Source organism: Pelophylax lessonae (genome assembly GCF_965119305.1).
Source record: "Pelophylax lessonae genome assembly, chromosome: 9".
In the NCBI taxonomy this organism is placed as follows: domain Eukaryota; kingdom Metazoa; phylum Chordata; class Amphibia; order Anura; family Ranidae; genus Pelophylax; species Pelophylax lessonae.
The window spans coordinates 172,914,447-172,937,562 of record NC_138776.1 but is presented as its reverse complement, the minus strand read 5'-3'; the positions used below and the strand labels follow the sequence as shown (position 1 = coordinate 172,937,562).

General features: G+C 40.6%; 1 protein-coding gene across 1 annotated transcript in view; it reads right to left on the bottom strand.

Moving 5' to 3' along the window:
- LDB3 (LIM domain binding 3) overlaps positions 1-23,116 on the bottom strand; it is a 175,872-nt gene that overhangs the window by 53,895 nt on the left and 98,861 nt on the right. The window contains exon 3 of the mRNA XM_082267629.1: positions 16,397-16,548. Within this exon, the coding sequence (XP_082123755.1) occupies positions 16,397-16,548 (152 nt within the window). The remainder of the gene's footprint in view (positions 1-16,396; positions 16,549-23,116) is intronic.

Below are 23,116 nucleotides of genomic sequence, written 5' to 3'. Positions count from 1 at the left end.
GGTCAGCAGGTTCCCGTGAATTGCTGTACCTGTATGTAGGTTCGCGGGAGCGACCCTGGGGGCATGCACCCATGCCCACTCGCTAGCAGGGAAGCCGAGGCGTGGGGCACCTGCGATCACTCCCCTTGAAGAGAGAACGGCGGTCTGCTGTTGTAAACACAGCAGACCGTTGTTCTCTCTGCTATCAACACAAAGCCCCTGTGTTCCTGCTATTTAGGAACACAGGTCTCTGTGTTGATATTACAAGCCCATCCCCCCCACAGTTAGAAAACACCCCCTAGGCTCACATTTAACCCTTTGATCGCCCCTGATCTAACCCCTTCCCTGCCAGTTTCATTATTACAGTAACAGTGCATAGTTTTAGCTCTGATCACTGTAATAATGTCACTGGTTACCCCAAAAGTGTCAACAATGTCAGTTAGGTGTCCTATCTGTGTCGAAGTTCCGCTAAAAATCACTGTTCACAGCCATTTCTAGTAAAATAAATAAAAATGACACAAATATTTTCCCTAGTTTGTTAATGCGATAACTTTTGCGCAAACCAATTAAAATACACTTATTTGGATTTTTTTAAATCAAAAATATGTAGCAGAATAGAAATTGGCCTAAAATGATGAAAAAATTTGATTTTTAATTTTTTTTTTGGGAATGTCATATAGCAGAAAGTGAAAAATATTGTTTATTTTTCAGAATTGTCGCTCTTTTTTTGTTTATAGCGCAAAAAATAAAAATCGCAGAGGTGATCAAATGCCACCAAAAGAAAGCTTTATTCATGGAAAAAAAACCTCATAAATTTTATTTGGGTACAGTGTTAAATTATTGCAGTGCCGAATCGCAAAAAAATGTCCTGGTCAGTAAGGGGGTTAATCCTTTAAGGTCCAAAAGGGGTTAAAGCACTGCCTATAGACAATTTTGGGTACCGTATTTTTTCCCCGCAATTCTTAGGCTTCACATGTTTGGTACCTCTTAACTTTAAGCAACATCATCTTTTATATTTTACCAGCTAGGGATTATATTGTGTTTGTGTGCAGTAAAATAAATGAGAGCATTTTTTATTACTGAAAATATAGATTTAATAAAAAGAACAAATATTGTGCGACATAAAAAAATTGCCACTACTAACATTTGTTTCCCTCAGGGCCTCTGCTTTCAGAAATGATATACTGTTTTGGGGTACAAGTGTGTTTTATCATGTGTGCGCAAAGAGAAAAATGTCTCTGGCAAAGGTTTAAGATTACAATGGTGTTGCCTCCCTGCTTCCAACCTGCTAAATTGTGCAATGCAATAGAGTTGTAAACCAAAATGAATGACTTGAAGCTAATTTAATGACAGGTTAAAGAGGAAGTAAACTTCATTTACTGCCTTTTGCCTATAGGTAAGCCTTGTAATAAGGCTTACCTATAGGTAGTGTAAATATCTCCTAAACGTGCACCGTTTAGGAGATATTTAACCACTTCACTACTGGGCACTTTTACCCCCTTCCTGCCCAGGCCAATTTTGAGCTTTCAGTGCTGTCACACTTTGAATAAAAATTGCGCAGTCATGCAATGCTGTACCCAAATTACATTTTTATCATTTTTTTAAACACAAATAGAGCTTTCTTTTGGTGGTATTTAATTACCGCTGGGTTTTTTACTTTTTTACTAAAAAAAGACAAAAAACCCAGCGGTGATTAAATACCACCAAAATAAAGCTCTATTTGTGTGAAAAAAATAATAAAAATGTAATTTGGGTACAGTTGTGCATGACTGCGCAAGTTTTTCTTAATTGCAGTAAATTTTGTAAATAAGTAATTTTTCTTCTTCACTGATGTGCGCTGATGAGGTAGCACTGATAGGCTGCATTGATGGGCACTGATGAGGAGGCACTAATATGCCGCACTGATGGGCACTGATTGGTTTCACTTGTGGGCACTGATTGGTGCCACTGATGGGCACTGATTGGTGTCACTGATGGACACTGATTGGTGTCATTGATGGGCACTGTTTTTTCTTTATTGTAATTAGGGCACTGATGATTAGGGATGATCGAATGGTTCGGGTCGACCATTGGTTCGACCCGAACATTGGGTGTTCGAAATTTGGCCGAATTCCGAACTTTTTGCTGAAAAAGTTCGGAATTCGGCAACCAGAACCGACCAAAATGCAATGGGACAGGAAATGGGCTTTAAAAGCCCATGATTGGACCAGAACCATCAGTAAAAGCCAATTGAGGGGGCAGGAGAATGCTAGGAATGTGATTGGAGTGACTAGGGGGTCCAGAGGCCAATCATTAGTGAATACGGCCCCCAGTATATAAGATAGCCCCGCCAAATTCCTAGCATTGTAATACAGGGCTGTGGAAGAGAGTGGAAGCAGTTCTGTTACTTCTGCTTCAAAGTGTCATTTAGCAATTTTTAGTGTGAGGAAAGGGATATCTAGTGTAGTTAGGGTGCTATTTTCCACTTTAGTTAGCTTTAATAATCTAGTTTCAGTAGGGAAAGTGTTAAGTGCCAGGGTGACCGTAGTGTAGTGTAGGGTTAACTGACTCTGACTGCTATGGCAGGGTGACCAAACCCTTCCATGTCAGGGTGACCGCTATAGAGAAAAGATTGTTTCTCTTAGGTCACTTATAGAACAGCGATATGGCTTCTCGCCGGTCAGCCTGCTTTTTGCTGCAGGCGTTTATAGGGCTTTTTTGAGGACATGTTTGGAGTCAGGTATGACATCTGAACTTCTGTATAGGGGTATATATACACACACATGTATGTATATATATACCTACACATACATAGGTGTGAAAGTAGCAGAACACTATGCTTGCGCTAATGAAATAATTAATAGGCATAGGGCTCCACTCCTATCACACCTATATATGTGTATGTGTATATATACATATAAGTGTGTGTGTATATATACCCCTATACAGAAGTTCAGATGTTTTGCCTGCCTCCAAAGACCCCAAAAAACGCCCAAAAAAAAACCGCCTGCAATAACACACCTGGGCATTTTTTTGGGCACAGGCGTTTTCTTGGGCATTTTTTTGGGGTCCTTGGAGGCAGGCAAAACATCTGAACTTCTGTATAGGGGTATATATAAACACACAAACTTATATGTATATATACACATACACATATATAGGTGTGATAGGAGCGGAGACATATGCCTGTTAATTATTTCATTAGCGCAAGCATAGTGTTCTGATATTTTCACACCTATATGTGTGTAGGTGTATATATACATACATGTGTGTGTATATATACCCCTATACAGAAGTTCAGATGTTTTGCCTGCCTCCAAAGACCCACAAAAAATGCCCAAAAAAACGCCTGCGCCAAAAAAAATCCCCAGGTGTGTTATTGCAGGTGTTTTTTTGGCCATTTTTTGTGGGTCTTTGGAGGCAGGCAAAACATCTGAAATTCTGTATAGGGGTATATACACACACACACTTATATGTATTTTACACATACACATATATAGGTGTGATAGCAGAGAAGCCATATGGGTGTTAATTATTTCATTAGCGCAAGTATAGTGTTCTGCTACTTTCACACCTATATATGTGTATGTGTATATATACATATAAGTGTGTGTGTATATATACCCCTACACAGAAGTTCTGATGTTATGCCTGCCTCCAATAACCCCCAAAAAATGCCCAAAAAAAAACGCTTGCTACAAAACCGGCAAGGTGTGAAAATAGCGGAGCCATATCCCTGTTCTATATTAATTCTAATACAAACAACCTTTTTTTTCTGGTTCTGGACATGCTACAGAGCTGAAACTTCACAGGTACACTTTTTAGACCCCCCAGACACTAAATGCAAAGAAATCTCATTTTTTTTTCAATAATTTTTTCAATAATTGGCTCTCTATCAAAAATGACAATTTTTAAAAACTTTTTTTTGTGTGATTAATAGTCTTTGGGGCATGACCCAGAACCCTAGGCACTTTTTAGGGGCATTTATTGGGTTTTATGGCTTCAAAATGGTGTTTTTTGATTACCGAAGTTCGGGTCCCATTGATTTCAATGGGGTTCTGAAATCCGGGCCGAACTTTTGGGAAGTTCGGGTGTTCTGGTCGAACCGAACTTTTGAAAAGTTTGATCATCCCTACTGATGATCAGTGCTCTGATTACCTGTCCTGGACTCCCCTTTGATGTGGAGCCGCTGATCGGCTCTCCTCACCACACACTCTGACAGCGTGAGGCGAAGAGCGCCAATAAATGGCACTTCCTCATTTACATGTGACCCTCTGTGATTGGACACAACTGATCACATGGGTTAAGAGCCACGGCATTGGCTCTTTACCAAGATTGGGGTCGCGCCGTGTCCTAGGAACATGGTGTGGCAGCGATCGCCGCGCTGCACACCACTGCGGGCGCACGAGAGCGGCAGTTCTGGGGTGCCATCATATGACGTCCTCCAAGAACGACAGCAGCACTGCTCCGCCGTCATTTAACGGTGGGCGGGCGGCAAGTAGTTAAATTACATGCAGCCAGTGACACCACTGACGAATGCGCTCTGAAGGAACGGCAACCCACGGCATTGGCTCTTTACCAAGATTGGGGTCACGCTGTGTCCTTAGAACATGGTGCGGCAGCGATCACCGCGCTGCACACCACCGTGGGCGTGCGAGAGCGGCAGTTCTGGGGTACCATAATATGTTGTCCTCTCAGAACGACAGCAGCACTGCTCCGCCGTCATTAACGGTGGGCGGGCGGCAAGTAGTTAAATTACATGCAGCCAGTGACACCACTGACGAATGAGCTCTGAAGGAATGGCAACTCATGCTGTTCCTTCTGAGCCCTGTGCTTTGAACAGCGGTTCCCAAGCGCAGGAGTGATGTCATTGCGGCTCCAGCCAGTCACAGAGCTGGAGCCCACGAACCTGGAAGCAATATGGGTAAAGATGGAAGCAGCTGCAGTGCTGACATCTTGATGCTGGAACAGCTTCGTTTTCAGATAAGTTTTTACATCTAGTGCAAGTATGCAATGACTTTACTTTGCAGAGAGAGAAAAAAAAAAAACGTCCAGCGGTATACAACTGCTTTAAAGAATCAAGAGAAAAAAATTATGATATCTTTATTTATAAAAAAAAAAAAAACACATGTAATTATTTTTTTTTCCACATTACATAACAATGATTAAAGGAGAAGTTCACTTTAAAAAATAATAAATGCACATGTTTTTGCATATAATGTGCTCCTTGAGCAGGGCACGAAGTGGCAAATTTTACAAAAGTTACATCCTACACTTGATCTAGCCAAAAGGCCGAGAAGCGATTACAAGTTACATCCTAAATACAGGTGTAACATAGGGGACGCACTCACATGCCCTGAACCCGAAAGCAGGGAGCAATGTACTGGTACGTCGCTGTGCCTCTAGGAGCCACTCGTCCGCAGTACAATGCAGGCGTGCACTCTTGAAGTGGTTAATATAGAAAGATATTATGAGATGGCCAAGACATTGCTGGATTACCTGTAATCTGGGTTAAAATTGCTATTTAACCCAAACAATTCTAAGCACAATAAACACAGACCTCCTGGAAGCACTGAATGACCATGTCTTTTATTGTAAAGTAAATTACATTTGAACTATGGATTTTTTCTGCCATAATGCGCAGTGACAGGTAGAGAATAATACCTTTGTATGTTACAATTTAGAAGAAGTCTAATCTCCCCCGTATAACTTTTGTCTACTAGAAGACCATTGAGTGGAGTCAATACAATGTTTGCAGCAGGCTCTATTCTTTGGAATCATCTATATTTTTTTTCTGGCACTTGTAAAATCAATCAGTGGAACATATTTCTATTAAAGGTTAGGGAGCTTCAAATTTTCAGTTACCTTACCCAATCTACTCTAGTTGCTAGCAAACTAAGGCTGTCAATAAAACAAGTTATGATGAAATTAGTTAGGTTTAACAAGTGCAAAAAAGAAAAACAAATCTATTAAATAAACCAAAGATTATTTTTACTTGTTTAGGTACACTGCTGAAAGTTATTATCCAATTGCTTTGGGTTAATGCACCCTATAGATCACTGAAATGTATTATCCACCATAGCTTAAAGTCAAGTGGGCCTTTCTCTCCTTGGGTGCTGATACCGCAATAATGTGTCATTCATGGGTTTGCACATCTGAAATGTACACAATCCCACAGACTGACCTCATGAGTTGAAAATTAGGGAGTAAAGCCCCGTACACACGTACCGATTGTCGGCCGTAAATATTCGGCCGACGACCGATCGGCCGATTGTAGGCTTGTTAGTATGATGCTTCCGACAGCCGATAGCGCACTTTAGGTCGTGCAAGCATTAAAATTTTTGTTGGCCAACACCAGAACAGCCGATTGTTCGCCAGTCAGTACAGAATTCGGCCGACAGACAGCAGATTTGCAAGACTGGGCATGCTCAGAAAAGAAAAAAGACAAGGAAAGTTAACTATCACATGACATCACTTCTGCAGTCGGCTGTTGTTGGCCGACAAAATTCGTGTGCAGTCTTTTGCAGATTTCAACAGACACGACAGCCCTGGACAAAAGACGGCCGATCGTTCGGCCGACGATCGGTACGTGTGTACGGGGCTTTAGTCAGGTTTTGTCTAGCCTAAAGTTAACCTATGCTTGCATATAAAGGTTCACTTTAACCACTTGACCACCTCTCTTGACCAGGCCATTTTTTGCTATACTGCACTATTTTAATTGACAATTGCACGGTCATGCAACACTGTACACAAATTAAATTTATATCCCTTTTTCCCACAAATAGAGCTTTCGTTTGGTGGTATTTGATTACCTCTGGGTTTTATATTTTTTAAACTATAAATGAAAAAACCAAAATATTTTGAAAAAATATATATTTTTTTTACTTTTTGCTATAATACATATCCAATAATAGAAAGAATGAAAAAATCTAATTTCTTCAAAAATTTAGGCCAAGATGTAATTTGCTACATATTTTTGGTAAAAAAAAAATGCCACTAAGCATATATTGATTGGTTTTGCGCAAAAGCTAAAGCGTCTACAAACTATTGTATATATACTTTATTTTTTTTTTTAATATTAGTAATGGTGGCAATCAGCGACTTTTAGCGAGACTGTGATAGTATAGCGGACATTCTGACACTAACTGACACTTTGTGGGAACCAGAGACACTAATACAATGATTAGTGATAAAAATATGATCTGAAACAGTTCAAATGACACTGGCTGGGGAGGAGTTTAAACATCTAGGGTGATCAAAGGGCTAATTGTGGGGCTAACCATTGTTTATGTTTGTACTGGGAGCTGCTTTCACTGTGCTGGTTTTTTATTACCTGCTGTGCTTTTTTACATAGATAGTGATCTGTCCTTGCTGGCGGTCATCCATTTTCCGACACCTGCTGATCGACTTGTATTGTGACTAATCACAGCACAGGCAGTGCACCGGTGGCGTGCACGCGTGCCCCCCGACCCGGAAGAGCAGATTAACATACACATATATATATATATATATATATATATATATATATATATATATATACACAAGACTCTGTGGAGCTGGCCGCACTGTAACAGTAAAGCTACAGTCCATGGCGGGAAGTGGTTAATGCCAGTTTCTGCAGCTGCTTATACTAGCCTTCAATTTGCATGTTTGAAGCCTGCTAGCATCTTGTTTAAAGTGGCAATAAATTCTCCCATTATGATCTATAGCCAACATTTACAAACTGGAGCTGATTGGTACTTTAAGGCTGGCCATACACTATACAATTTTCTTGTTCAATTTCCTCTAGATTTACCTTCAACTGTGTATTGCAAGGGCCTGCCTGATTCCATACAAAGTGTTTAGGTGTGACCTCATATTATATGGTTTTGGTAAATCTAAAGGAAAATTGATCAAGAAAATTGTATAGTGTATGGCCAGGCTAAAAGCTTCAACAAAGCTTGCTGAAAGCTTTGTAAATGCTTTGCCAAAGCTGGCTGTTCACTCTGCTCTTATACAAGCTGAAGTCCATGTGAAACAGGTCTAAAGTTAAGTAAAAATAAAGTAAAAAAAAGGAAAAAAAAAATGTAAGTGTAATAAAATAAATATAATAAAAAACACCCCTACCTATACATACATGTATTTACAGTGCAAACACGTGCTTCAGGCGTGCACATATAGGAAAATGATTATACCGTACATATTAGTCATCACTACACATGTCAAAGTGGGAGTTATAATTCTAGGGTCATCATCCTCTGTTAATCCTAAACTGATTGCCTATAAAAGCTTTAAAAGTATTGCCTATGGACAGTTTTGGGTACCATAGTTTTTTCCCCGCAATTTTTAGCCTTTACAGATTTGGTATCTATTTACTTAAAGCAACATCATCTTTTATATTGTAATAGCTAGGGATAATATTGTGTTTGTGTGAATTCAAATAAATGTGAGTGTATTTATTACTGAAAATATAGATTTCATAAACAGAACAAATATTATGTGACATAAAAAAAAATGCAAAATTTATATTTTTTTTTCCCTCAGGGCATCTGCTTTCAGAAACGATATACGGTTTTGGGGTTTCAAGTTTGTTCTATTATGCAAAAAAAATGTCTCTGGAAAGGGCTTAAGATTACAATGGTGTTGCCTCCCTGCTTCCAACCTGCTAATTGTATAATAAAGGAGCTGCAGCACATATATAAGCCAATCTTTCTCTCCTGAAAACATGTTCAAAATGTTAGACTGTCCAATGCAATAGAATTGTGAACCAAAATACAAGACTTGAAGCTAATATAATGACAGGTTACCTAATCTAGAAAAAAACAAAAACAAAATATATCTTTATTAGACATGTGCAATTAATTTCAGTCGAAATGTGAATTTGGACACATTTTTGATTATTTGGAGATTCAGATGTATCCAAATCTCCAAATGAAATAGTAACAAATTTTGTTGGAATTTATTAAAATTTGTTTTGTTTATTCGTTTTCTAACAAATTCCAGATTTTTGGCACAATTGAGATTGGTCGAAAAACGAGCGACCGATTCAAATTCTGTTTAAAGAATAGGCCTGGAAAGCTGGCTGCCGCATCCTTATCAACCGGTGACTCCTCAACTTTCAGCGGGCTTCCCCGCTGAGAGCTGAAATGTAAACAAAAGAATGGCAGCAATAGAAAATTAAAAAAAAAAAAAAAACAGTGTGGGGTCCCCTCCCCGATCCATACCAGGCAATTGGGATCTGGTATGGATTCTAAGGGAAACCTCACTGCAATATAAAAAAGCATCCCCTCCAAAATCTATACCAGACCCTTACCCAAGCATGCAGCCTGGCAGGTCAGGAAAGGGAGGGGATGAGCTAGAGCCCCCCTTCTGAACCATACCAGGCCATATGCCCTCAACATGGGGGGTGCTTTGGGGCAGGGGGGCTCTGGCCCCCCACCCCAAAGCACCCTTACCCCATGTTGATGGGGACAAGGGCCTCTTCCCCACAACTCTGGACTATGGTTGTGTCTGTCTGCAGGGGGACTGCCAGATATTGCCCCCCCATGTGAATGAGTATGGGGTACATTAGTACACCTACCCATTCACCACAAAAGTGTAAAAGTTAAACAAAGACAGTAAGGAAGTTTTTGACAATTCCATTATTAAAAAATCAAAAACAATGGCCCCTGATGTAGATCCATTGTCAATCACACTGCCCGCCGCACTGTCAAACCCGCCCCCCCACCCAAAAAAAAATAAAAAAACTCTGGCCTGGGAGGCTTCCTGCCGACTGCCTGCTCCTCCGCCTGACATTTCTTAAATAGGTAAAGGGCGGGCTACCTGATGACGTCAGTGGGAGACCCTGCCCCCTTGTGACATCATTGACCCAGCATGCCTCTGTCTGTGATATCACAAGGGGGTAGAGTCGCCTGCTGACATAATTTAGTATGAGGTTTTTTTCTTTTTCTTCTTTTTTCGGTCCGGCGATGCATGATTGATGATTGATATACACTGGGGTACATTGTTTTTTATTTTTTTATTTTTTAATAAAGGAATTGTCAATAACTCGTGTACTGTCTTTATTCACTTTTTTAAATCTTTTTGGTGAATAGGTAGGGGTACTATGTACCCCATACTCATTCACGGGAGGGGTGGGGGGTTGGGATCTGGTGGTTCCCTTGTCAAAGGGGACTTCCAAATTTCATTAAGCCCCCCCGCCCGCAGACCCCAACAACCACAGCCAGGGGTTGTAGAGAAGAGGCTCTTGTCTCCATCAACTTGGAGACAAGGTGCTTTGGGGTGGGGCACCCCCATGTTGAAGTCATGTGGCCTGGAATGTTTCATAAAGGAGGAAGCTTGCTTGTCCTCTCCCTTTCCTGGCCTTCCAGGCTGCATGCTCAGATAAAGGTCTGATATGTACACTTGGGGAGACCCCACGCCGTTTTTTTTTTTATTTTGGCGTGGGGTTCCCCTTAGAACCCATACCCGACCTGAATGAGTAATCGGTTGCTAAGGACGCAGCGGCCAGCTTCCCGACCCTCTTAACAACCAGCTATTCTTCACACAGGATTGGAACAGGTCGATCATTTTTTGACTGATCCGAATTCGAATCGTTTCAAAAACATGGAATTCATTAGAAAAAAATAAACAACACAAAGATAAATGAAAGCAAAGCTAAATGAATTGCTTAATGAATTAAGTAACGTAACTAATCTATCCAAAACAAAACAAATTTGTCCGTTCTGCACATGTCTAATCTAGATTATATTTAAAAAAAAAAAAAACGTAATGATTTTTTTCTTCTTTAGTTTCAATACATTATATTAAGTTTTTGCACATTACAGAACAATGATTAAAAGGAGAAAATCACCTCTTAGGAAAAAAAAATAATAAATGCACATTTTTTTTTGCAAAAAATGTGCTCCATGAGCGGGGCACAAACTGGAACATTTTACAAATTACACCCTGAATACAGGTGTAACATCTTCCAACGGAGAACTTAGTCTTTCATCATGGGGACAGTAAGAGACCTGACATTCGCCAAAAATATGATCTTAAACCAGCAGGTTCATCAGCCAAAGTAACAATATATCCACATCAGTCCGATCATCATAAGTGGTAAATTAATTACTTATTGGGTGACCCAACTGTCAGGTTGTTGCCGTCATCTTGTAATATTTTTTTCTAACACCTACATAACTGCATTTAATTATGGCATAATTTATATTTTCCTGGTATTCAGTTTTTATGTAACTTCTTTTGAAGTGCCAAGACATGAATGTTATTTTTCTTCTAGCTATAGTACTCACAATGCTTTCATAAAGGCTTTGAACTATCATCAGTTTAGCAATTCATAAAATGAATTGAAAGACATTTAAAATTGGATGTAATTTAGCTTGTCCTTTCAGTTGTCTTGCATTGTGTATTCAATTTCTGAGCTATCTTTTGGAACTAAAATTGACTAAGAGAAAAAGCTCTATCTTTTTTCTATACATCAATGCTACTTCGATGAACAGAAAGAATGAACTTCACTACTTTGTCTGCTTTCAGCAAAATAGCTCTTTAGTGATCTTGCAGCATATACTGAAGCTTTCCCGTGATTTATCTACTGATGTATTGATTTTTTTCGGTGTTTTGTTGGCTGACATTTTTTTTTACGTAGATGAAGCTTCATTGGTATTTGAGTAAGCCTGTTGCAGTCATAGGCAAATCAAACTCTACATATGATAAAAAAAAAAAAAAAAGAATAAGAAGGGTTTTTACTATAGTGAAAATGGCATATCAGTTGACAAGTTGAATAGGAATATTAGCAACTAAGCTTATATGGAAAACTCAACTTTTCTTGTGTAGCGTTACCCCCTAGGGGGCTGCCGGATTTTTGGGTACCCCGATACCTGCACAGCCAGGCAACACGCATTTTCCAACATCCACACATAGTCAGTAACCAGTGGATGGGCTTGTTTTTGTTGTTTTACTGAGGGAAAACAGCTTGGATGTAGATGAGGGGTTGTAGGATACTGAACTTGACTTGGTAGAACAACTTGAGGACAAACTTCCTTTACTACGTACACAACAATGCAGATCCTTGATTGTACTCCCTCCAGAGTGATATCAATCTCTGATGGATCAGTAGCAAGATTTCCTCTTTTCTCCTTTCACCTTCCAGGACGGCAAACACATGAGAGATGAGAAGCTCCACCCTACAGGAAACATAATCAGTTCACAGCTGTTAAAAGGCCCCACCCTTCCCCTTGTCCCTCCGTATTGATTGTGTTTCTCCTACAGCAGAACGTTCATTTTTTTTCTCTGACCTGAAGACTCTGTGTTGGATGGTCATTTTTTTTCTCTGACCTGAAGACTCTGTGTTGGATGGTCCCCCTGTGAGGCAGATTCAGCAACGCCTGTGAAGGCCACACTCTACCTGCATGCCTCTTCTAGGCTTCTCACAGGTCAAAGTGGTGATCCCTCTAGAGCCTGTGGCCTGCTATTCAGTATGGGTCTCCTCCGGTCCTCCCAGCCATTTAGCTGGATCTTGCATTCGGCAGGAATTAAAAAAATAATACCGCTTTACAGCGCGCTCCAAGCCTCATTTTGAAACCAGAACTTCCGGTTAGTGCAGGAAAGGCGAAGCATGTGCAGCGTGACCTGGAAGAGGGAAGCGAGTACGGAGGAGACGCCGGACCCGCATGGTGGCAGTAAGGCAGACTCTCCAGCCGAAAAAAGCCAGAAAACTGCCAAAGATATAAAACTTGCGGCAACCCACTTCATCGAGAAGGAGGAGGGAAGGTCGGTTCAGGTGGCTAGAGGCAAATGCAGATTGAAACCCGGTAAGTGCCGTTTTCTTTTCAGGTTGGGGCTAAAACCAATGTCAGGCTTAGTCCCTGGTAGTTCCCATGCTGTCCCTCAGTGGGGCCTTTAGCCAAGTTACTTACAGAATCCCCAGGTGCAATCCGCTGGCACTAGCTCCTCTAAAAAATGTGGTAATTGCGGGGAGAGACTGCCCAGGTCTCACACCAAGCCCTTTTGTTACTGGTGTATTAACAAACTGGCTGTAAGGAGGCCTCAGGATTGATGAAAGCTTTCCTTAAATCTATGCAGGAGGAAATGCTAGCCACTATCTAGTCCTTTTGCACCTCTGTAGCTTCCCCCCAGGTAACAGAACCGGATGAGCTAACCCCTAAAGAGGGCCCTTCTTCTCAGGAGAGTTTACTTTCCAAGGCAGGCCCATCTGCTGTTCTGCCTGGTTCACAGGATCTCCCCCCTGCTCAAGCAAGGGAAGAGGAAGACCTAGGGAATGGAGAAGGTCAGGCTAAGTCTCAGCTTAGCTCTGGGGATGAGTTTGATGTGGATCCAGATAGTGAGGCAGAGAAGACCAAATTTAACAGAAATCTGTTTGGTCTGGAAAATCTGGAGGGACTCCTTCAAGCTGTTTATTCTACAGAAGAAATCCCAGAACCCCCCAAGGAAACCTCGGCACAGGATAAGATGTATAATGGATTGGTTAAAAACCAATCCAAGGTATATTACCTGTTCACCAATCCTTAAAGATTTAATTATTCAAGAATGGCAGTTTCCTGAAAGAGGTCTGGTTAGACCAAAGACATGGAAAAGGAGATTCCCCTTTAAGGAGGAAAAGGTGCAAAAATTCCTAAAGAGTCCAAAATTGGACGCCTCTCTGTCTCAAGTGACTAAGAGTTCTGACCTCTCTTTTTAGGACACAGGGAATGTCAGAGATGTCAAGGACAGTAAGTCAGAATCTCTGTTAAAGAAAGCCTGGGATGCCAACTCATCCACTATGGCTCCAGCACTGGCTGCAACCTGCGTGACTAGGAATGCATATTTATGGATAGAAAAGCTTACAAAGCTTCTTTCACGGGGAAATAAGTCCCAGGACCTGCTGGATTTCCTTTTAGTTATAGGGAAAGCTGTTGCCTACTTGGCCGATGCAGCAGTCGAGTCAGTGATAGCCTCAGCTAAAACCAGAGCTCTCATTAATTCAGCACGTTTCTGAAGCACTACAGAGTGGAGGTGCTGTCTCAGCAAGACCTAGCCTTTGCCTGAAAGGTACTGCGGGTGGTGGTCCCACCCTAAGGTAGGCCTGTGGTTACTTTATTATCCTTTAATGTGTTTGCCGTCCTGGAAGGTGAGAGGCGAAAACCGTTCATTAGACTTACCGCCCTGTTAAAGGGGGTGAGGAAAGAATGTATACAATAGGTGGTAAATACCTAAATGATTGTACATCCCTTGTGAATTGGTTGGAGAACTACTTTTTTACAACTGAGGGACAAGGGGAAGGGTGGGGCCTTTTAACAGCTGTGAACTGATTGTGTTTCCTGTAGGGTGGAGCCTCTCATTTTTTATGTGTTTGCCGTCCTGGAAGGTTCGTAGAAACACTGTTACCGGTAAGTCTAGCGGACAGTTTTCAGGAGCTCTGTGTCCCCCGGGGTGAGATTAGCAAAGTCACAACACTTATAGGAGCTCTATGTCCCCTTGGTGAAACCAGAAAAGTATCAACTGTATACAGGAGCACTGTGTCCCCTTGTTAGAAATAGCACAAAGTCCCAAACTATATGCAAGAGCACTATGTCCCCTTAGCAGAACCTGACTGTATGTAGGAGCCCTGTGTCCCATTAGTAGAACCTCACAAAGTCCCAACACTTGCAGAAAATACCAGCCCACCTGGCTGCCTTGAAAGTGTCCCAGAGCAAGGGATTCAGGTTTAGCTGAGACACTGCCCCTATGAAAGCATTCTTGATATTGCATCTGGCAGCCTTCTCCCTTATAGGCCCTGGGGGTGTAGAGATACTCTGTCCCTTGAATCGTGTTGCTTTAGATAAGACTGCTGTTCAGGCCTCCTGCTAGACAGATCTTCCATGCTGGACAAGGTGCCTCCTGGATGAGACTGACGGGTGGTGAAGGTCCCTCTCTTCAGATTCCTCTCCTTATTTCCTCAGCTACACCCTTGAGGCAAAGCCCCCACGCCCCAAGGTCCCCTCCCGGGCCTCACAACATCAGCCTCAGCACTCCATCTTCCACCTGACAATAACAACCTGACTGGCCAGACTTTTCAATATTTATGAACCAGTCTTACCATCCTGCCAGGCCTCCTGCCTGGGGATTGGTCAAAATCCCCTTCAATATTCAGATCCCGCCTCCTTACCATCACCCACTAGTTTCTAGAAGTTTCCATGGACCCCCAGAATCAAGGGAAGATGATAGAGGCCTGATCTGCAGAGCCTTTCAGGCTGACCTTAAGCTGAACCAACAGGAAATTCAGACTCTCACAAACTACTAAGAATCAGCATAAATTCACCCCACTGTAGGCTAGAGGGTGCTAAACTTGTAAGATTTGAGCCTGGCCCACTAATTTTCAATTCTTTTCCTTTTGTCCCATAAAATGATGGATGACCTTAGTCACAAAAAGAGTTGGGCTTTATTCAACTTTCACAAACATTATTAGGGTTTACATAAACATTCACACATTTATTTATAAGTTGAGCTTTTTTGCTCAATAGTTCACTGTGTTCTAAAACGTAACAGCACTACAGAATACCAACTCAATTTAGTGTGTGGGTTTACTCAAGACATATTTATATATATATATCATTCAGTAGGTACAGGGACATTCTTTTTTCTTATTTATGGATAATTACTACAGACTTTTGCTTTATTTGTCAGGCCCATGCCACCTTATAACGTGTTTGACAGCAACAACAAGAGCAATGAAAAGTCTGACCAAAATCCCTCATAAGATGTGTGCAAAACTGGTCACCAACTACAAGAAACATCCTACCTCCTGTGCTTGTCGACAAGGGTTTCTCCACCAAGTACTAAGTCATGTTTTGCTTGGGGATCAAATACTTATTTTACTTACTGAACTGAAACTTAATTTATAGCATTTGTTTTATGTGTTTTTTTCTGCATTTTTGGTTGATATTCTGTCCCTATTATTTAAAATACACCTATAATAAAAATGATAGACCCTTCACTTCTTTGCATGTGGGCAAACATACAATATCTGCAGGGGTCTAAAGCTTGGCATACACTGACCAAAATTGAGCTGGTTCAGAAAGGAATGATCAAATTTTGGTGAGTATGTGGGATTCCCCGCTCGACATAAGTCTATTGCCTAATTGACTCATGTTAAAAGGGACATTTTGGGAAATTGTCCATCAAGCCATTTAGCTGCAGCTGCTGATCAGTGTATTCTGACAGCGGCATGTGCCACAGTTAGAATATAATATCCCAATGGGGGAACCTCTTTGTTTTTTTTTTTTTGTACAGCCCGCTGGCTGAAGAAAAAAAAAAATCTAACCGTGAATGGCCAGACAAACACAAATAGCCCTTAAGATTTACAACTGTACTAAATGGGTTATTGGTGTTACGGCTACCCAATTCTACTGATCATGCAAATTGATACAATTAATTTACACACTGTTACACAATGTTCACTTCTATCACTTCAAGTGAAGCTTACTTTTGTAAGGTGAGACCAAGGTTGTAGCTAGCTGACTTGATCTTGTTCTGGGCCTCTAAATGAGTCATGCCATCTGTGTTTACTCCATCGATGGCCACCACCAGGTCTCCCTGATTTACATTGGATTGTGCTGCTTTACTGCCAGGTGTTACCTGGAAATAAATGGAAAAGAAGAAAGAGGAAATTAGAAATATGGACAACAAGCTACATTTACACAATGTGAAAACATCCTAATGAAGCCAATATAATTTCTCTGAAATTTGTTTGTATCTGCTAATTTGTGCCAGTCTTTGCATCCAAATAAGCACAGTTTCAGTAAGCTTATGTCCTAGGGATTTGTTTACCTTTATATCCATTTTAGGGGGTGAGATACTGTAAATGGAGATGATTTCAGATGAAGATAGATCAGTTATAAAGAGAAATTTCAGGCAACAACTGAAAACTATTGGTGAGCTACTAATATACCCAGTAAATTCAGCAGTACAGTGGTGCTAAAGTCAGAAACTCCACTAGGTTTATTTGGAAAGTAACCAGTACTGAGAGAAATATGGAGGTTGCCATTAATAACCACTTTATGTTAATGCTAATTGCCTGACTCTCTCTAACTTCAATACTATCAGAGTCACTGGCCTAGAACAAATGTTCAGCAAGTGAAGGAAGGATAGATCGGAATAGCAGCTTCCATATCATATCCATAAAAATATCCTTATCAGCACTGGTTTCCTTTACCATAAATTCTCTGTAATTGACAGGATCCAGGGTGCACGTCACAGTCTCATGTAATGACTTTTTCTGCTTCCTGCATCACCACTCATTTTTACACTGTGGGGATTTGTGGGAACAGCTGTCTCTTACATCAGTGGTCTCCAAACTGTGGCCCGGGATTAAATGTGGCCCTTTCCTTGCCTTTTCTTGCACTTGGGGCACTGTTCCATCAACTGACACCAATGATGGGGCACCATTCCTCCTACTGACACCATCAGTGGGGCACTATTCTTCCTGTTGATACCAACAAAGGGGCACTATTTCTTCCATTAAACAGATGATGTGGCACTGACGCCGGGGCACTTTCAACTCCCAATTGCCATAGTCTGCCCCCCCCCCCCTAATACCTGAAGGACAGTAAAGTGGTCCGTTGCTTAGAAAGTTTGGAGACCCCTGTTTTACATCACAAATAACATTTCTCACACCACCAGCACTAAGCAGAAAATATGTTTTTCCTATAAGCATCTCAAAAGTTTTGGCTGAATAGTGCCTGCATTCAATCAAATGTAGCCCCTGTTTGGGTATTCTTACAGTCACCACCAATAGGGAGATTCATCCCTCCGTCCAGAGGTATAGCCCAACAGGGGGATTTAATTATCTGTGGTCTTTAGCGCTTGGAGGAACCTGTTAGATTCCTTTCATTCAGCAGACAGGCTGAGCAAAAGAAATGAAACCATGTTTGGCCAGCTTTGGTCTGAGCTCTCTGTAATCCACTTTGCCAGAATTCATGGAGCACTTCACAGGGTGACTTGGAGTGCATTTCTCAAAGCATGGGCAGCTTCTTGCAACAGCAATCACCTTCAAAATGTTTGTATCTGTTTGGCAGCTGTGAGATATTTCTTAGTGCTGATCCTTTTTACAGGTCTGTTCAATGTGCAATATAACAAAGTGCATGCAGTAGGAGTATTTAGGAATAGGTCTCCTATACCACAAACAGGTTTTTTTTAGATTAATGGATTGCAAGGTTCAGCTGAAGTATACCATTAATATCCAATATCTAATTTTTTTGTATACTGTAAGTACATCTACTTTTTTGTACAGAGAAAGGAGGCTAATAGCAAATGTGCATTATTTGATCTGAGGGTATTCTCTTTTAAATGCTTGTCTTTACTGTTTAAAGTGACGATAAACAATATCCTTAGTCTTCGAAAATAATCAAAACACATCTTCTATTTAATAGCCCTGTTATCTATTTTTCATTAAATGTTTTTCTTGCTGTGTTTTTCTGCCTCTTTGAGCTCCTGAATCTTTTTTTCCCTCTCATTTCCATTTGTTTATAACCAGCAGTTCATGTTAGTTACAGTCATGTGTACTGCCCTGTGCACACTACAAATCCCATTGTTCATAGTCCCCAGATCATCTTGGAAACAAGAGAGGGTGATTATGTTAATACATACAATGGGACCATGGAGAACAAACATAGTCACCCCCTAACAGGAAGTCATATCAGAGTAGCAAAGCCTCCCAAAAAAAAAGGGATTTGGAGGAGCCTGAGAGCAACAGAAGGTTCTTTTTTGAGTTAAGAATACATATTTGGTTGGAATTTTTTTCTAAACCAGAGTTCAGTGTCATTTAGAAGAACAACTACATTTTTCTTAAGAAAAAAAAAATTCCCCTGGGTGATCAATGTACATTGTAGGGATTTTAACAAACTTTATTGCAGAGTCCTACCTGTTTCTGCTCTGAATAAAAAGCTGTTGTGTGCAGAATGAATCTGAATGGGAGTGACGTTTTCATTATCAGCAGATGCACTTGCAGTGTTCTAATGAGGAACGTTGTTGTGTCAGCATTCCTTTAGAAGTTAGTGTCACAGCCAGGGGGTCCTGCTCAGAGATCAGTAGCTAGAGCAGTAGAGAGGCTCCCACCAACCAGCTGGTTAAGTAAAGGTCACCTTGGAAGCTCACCCAAGATGCAGAGTCTAAGTACTACCTGGTGTTCACAAGAGTTCCTAATGGTAGAGATGGGTTTTGCTGTGTGTTAGTACCAGATCCCTCAGGATTGCTCCACCAGGATGTGAGTAAACCAGGGTCCAGCAGAAGATATAGCAGGTAGAAACATAGTCAGTAACCAATGCAAATGTTAGTAACAAGTGGTTGAAGGTTGGCATCAAGCAGATGCATAGTCAAGAAACAAGCCACAGGTTGGTAAAATGTGGTAGCAAAGATACAGACGTCAGCAAAAATGACAAAAATTAGATACTGGCTAGAAAGCGCATACTAATTTAGCAAACAGGAAGTGCAGAGACATATCTTAAATACAAAGTTCGTGGGAGAAGCAAAGGGTTAGAGATTCTAGAGAAACAAGGTTCAAGGCAAGATCATTCATTCAAGGAATTGTCCAGGGAGCTGCCCAGCATCCCAAGTGGTTTAGAAAGAAGAGACACCACCTGACACAGCAGAAGTTGCAGGTTCAACCCTGGGTCCTAAAACTTAGGGAATATCTATCCAAAAATTTGATTTTTGTTGCAGGGGATGCCTAAAATTTGATTTGTATCTTAGTGCAGACTTCTGGGAAAATAAGCTAACCAAACACACTAGCAGGAAATGACATTTCTGGAAAAGTTTGGCACACCTACTGTGTACAGTATGCCCGCAGGTTGCCATATTGCATTGAATTTTACAGAAAATTACAGCACTGCAGATTTAACAGGTCATCTTTATTAACATTTAATTAAGTTTTTTAATATGTTTTTTTGTAGAAATTGCATATGCTATATTATTTTTTTTCTATATGCTATATTTTTTTTACTACGAAAGTGGAATTACTCTTTAAGCTGTAAGTATCGTATCTTGTTATACCAACACAAAACAGTAAACTAAAGCAGTCATATATAGTTTGAGCTGGATCGTTCAAACTTTAGGTTCTGAAAGGATGTCTTTGATGTGCATGTGTTGTACATTTGTTACTGAACATCTCTTGATGAGCCACCTTAAATAGCAATTAGTGAGCAAACAAAAGACGGCCATGCAGCCCAGGGAGAGACAGAAAGAGGGAGAGATGATTAGTGTCTCAAATGTAGCCAGCGCATTAACACGTTTGATTGGATGCCTAATGTTTCCAAGACAATGGGGTATTTAAATATCTTGTTTCTCACAGATCACGCAAGAGCATCACTGTATAATGCAAAGGGTGATTCCTTTCCCTTTCATTACCGAGCAATCTGCTATATACACACATTATCTGTACTGGCTGTGATTACAAAAGTAAACAAATTGCCCTTATGTCATCAGAAAAGTTTAAAATACAAATTGCCTAAAGCAAACTTGTCACAAACCTGGGTAATTGAAACTGAGCAACGGCACTCACAGTTATGCCATGTTCTTTCCATCTGTATTATTAGATTTAGCAGTGCATCTGTAGGTTTACTTCTTTTAAACCCAACTCTGATTTTTCTAAAATTTCTTCAGTTTGTTTTGCTACCACTTTGGTCAGGTTTTGGTATGGAATGTACTGGAATTACCAGCATCATGAAGAACAGTGTGTTTTTTTAAAAACAAATCTGAGTATGCCTTCCAGAAACAGGTGTCTATTCAATGATCATAGGACACCTTTATTGCACACAGGTAGACTTCATTCATCTAATTTTTGGACTTCTGCGGTCTGAGCATATTTAGGTGTTTTACATACTTTTGTAATGTAGACAGTTTGTTCTTATTTGTAAATTTAAACATCTTAAAGTTGAAATTTCCCAGGGGTCAACATTTGTGTAAACAACTGTACATGTGACCCATCCTGGTTTAGACGTCTTATCAGGGCAAGGTGTTTAAAACTGGAGCTTATGGTGGCAACAAAATCCACCTCTTTACCTCTAACCAGAGTTGTATAAAGTACTCGAAACCCATACTTGAGTAAAAGTACAAGTGCTCCATCAAAAAGTGACTTGAGTAGAAGTGGAAGTGCTCGATCAAAAAGTGACTTGAGTAGAAGTACTAAAGTATTCAACATTTTTTGTACTTAAGTATTGCAAGTAGTTTTTTTTTAAAAATGTTGCTACTCAAGTACTGAAAGTAAAAGTACCAGTAGTTTTGAAAAAAAAAATCGCTACTCAAGTACTGAAAGTAAAAATACAAGTACAGTGTTATGTAGTTATTAAAGAAAGAAGTCAAAAGTTTGAACATCATATTGTTTTTTATTATTTCAAATGCAGCTTTTATTTATACATACAGTAGCATTTATTTTCGTATGCGCTGATAATACACATGTTTTGAGCCTTATGAAACCTGCCATCTACTGTTCTGGCAGTGGTAATTTTTATAATTGTAATGAGTAACTATGCAGCACAAAAAAAAAATATCGGAGTAGAAGTAATGAAATCATTGAAAAAGTGTAGTGAAGTAAAAGTGGAAGTAGGAGAAAAAAATTCTACTCTAGGAAAGTACAGATACCTTTCGGTACTTAAGTACAGTAGTGTAGTACTTCTACTTAGTTACTATACATCTCTGCCTCTAACCCAAGATAATCTCTAACTGGAAATGGGTTTATATGGCCCAACAATGTTTTTAGGCACAGGCCTAATGGTACATCCCACAATGAGTTTAAAAGAGAAGTATGGGACTTCCATCATCCAATCATATGCAAGCAAAAAAAATTATTTTTTTATTTCCTTGCATGTGATTGGGTATCCTTTAGAAGTTCTGGGAACAATTCCCTTGTAAAGTGAACAGTCTATTTGCCTCGAGTAAATCAGTTGAGTAGAAGTTACAGTATCTCACAAAATGCACACCCCTCACATTTTTGTAAATAGTATTATACAGTTTTTTACAAAAGTGAATACACCACTCACATTTTTGTAAATATTTTACTATATTTTTTCATGTGACAACGCTGAAGAAATGAAGCTTTGCTACAATGTAAAGTAGTGAGTGTACAGCTTATAAAACATTGTAAATTTTCTGTCCCCTCAAAATAACTCAACACTCCGCCATTAATGTCTAAACCGCTGGCAACAAAAGTGAATACACCCCTAAGTGAAAATGTCAAAATTGGGCCCAATTAGCCATTTGCCCTCCCTGGTGTCATTTGACTCGTTAGTGTTACAAGGTCTCAGGTGTGAATGGGGAGCAGGTTTGTTAAATTTAGTGTTATTGCTCTAACTCTCTCATACTGGTCACTGGAAGTTCAACATGGCACATCATGGCAAAGAACTCTCTGAGGATCTGAAAAAAAAAATAGTTGCTCTATATAAAGATGGCCTAAGCTATAAGAAGATTGCCAAGACCCTGAAACTGAGCTGTAGCATGGTGGCCAAGACCATACAGTGGTTGAACAGGACAGGTTCCGCTCAGAACAGGCCTCTCCATGGTCGACCAAAGAAGTCGAGTGCATGTGCTAAGCGTCATATCAAGAGGTTGTCTTTGGGAAATAGACGTATGAGTGCTGCCAGCATTGCTGCAGAGGTTAATGGGTTGGGGGTCAGCCTGTCAGTGCTCAGACCATATGCATCACATTGGTCTGCATGGCTGACTTCCCAGAAGGATTCCTCTTCTAAAGATGATGCACAAGAAAACCCGCAAACACGTTGCTGAAGACAAGCAGACTTCTTTGGTTCATATGGTGTCAACCAAGTGAGAAGTACAAAGACAGGTGTGTCTTGCCTACAGTCAAGCATGGTGGTGGGAGTGTCATGGTCTGGGGCTGCATGAGTGCTGCCGGCACTGGGGAGCTACAGTTCATTGAAGGAACCACGAATGCCAACATGTACTGTGACATACTGAAGCAGAGCATGAACCCCTCCCTTCAGAAACTGGGCCGCAGGGCAGTATTCCAACATGATAACGACCCCAAACACACCTCCATAATGACCACTGCCTTGCTAAAGAAGCTGATGGTAAGGGGGTGATGGACTGGCTAAGCATGTCTCCAGACCTAAACCATATTGAGCATCTGTGGGGCATTCTCAAATGGAAGGTGGAGGAGCGCAAGGTCTCTAACATCCACCAGCTTTTTGATGTCGTC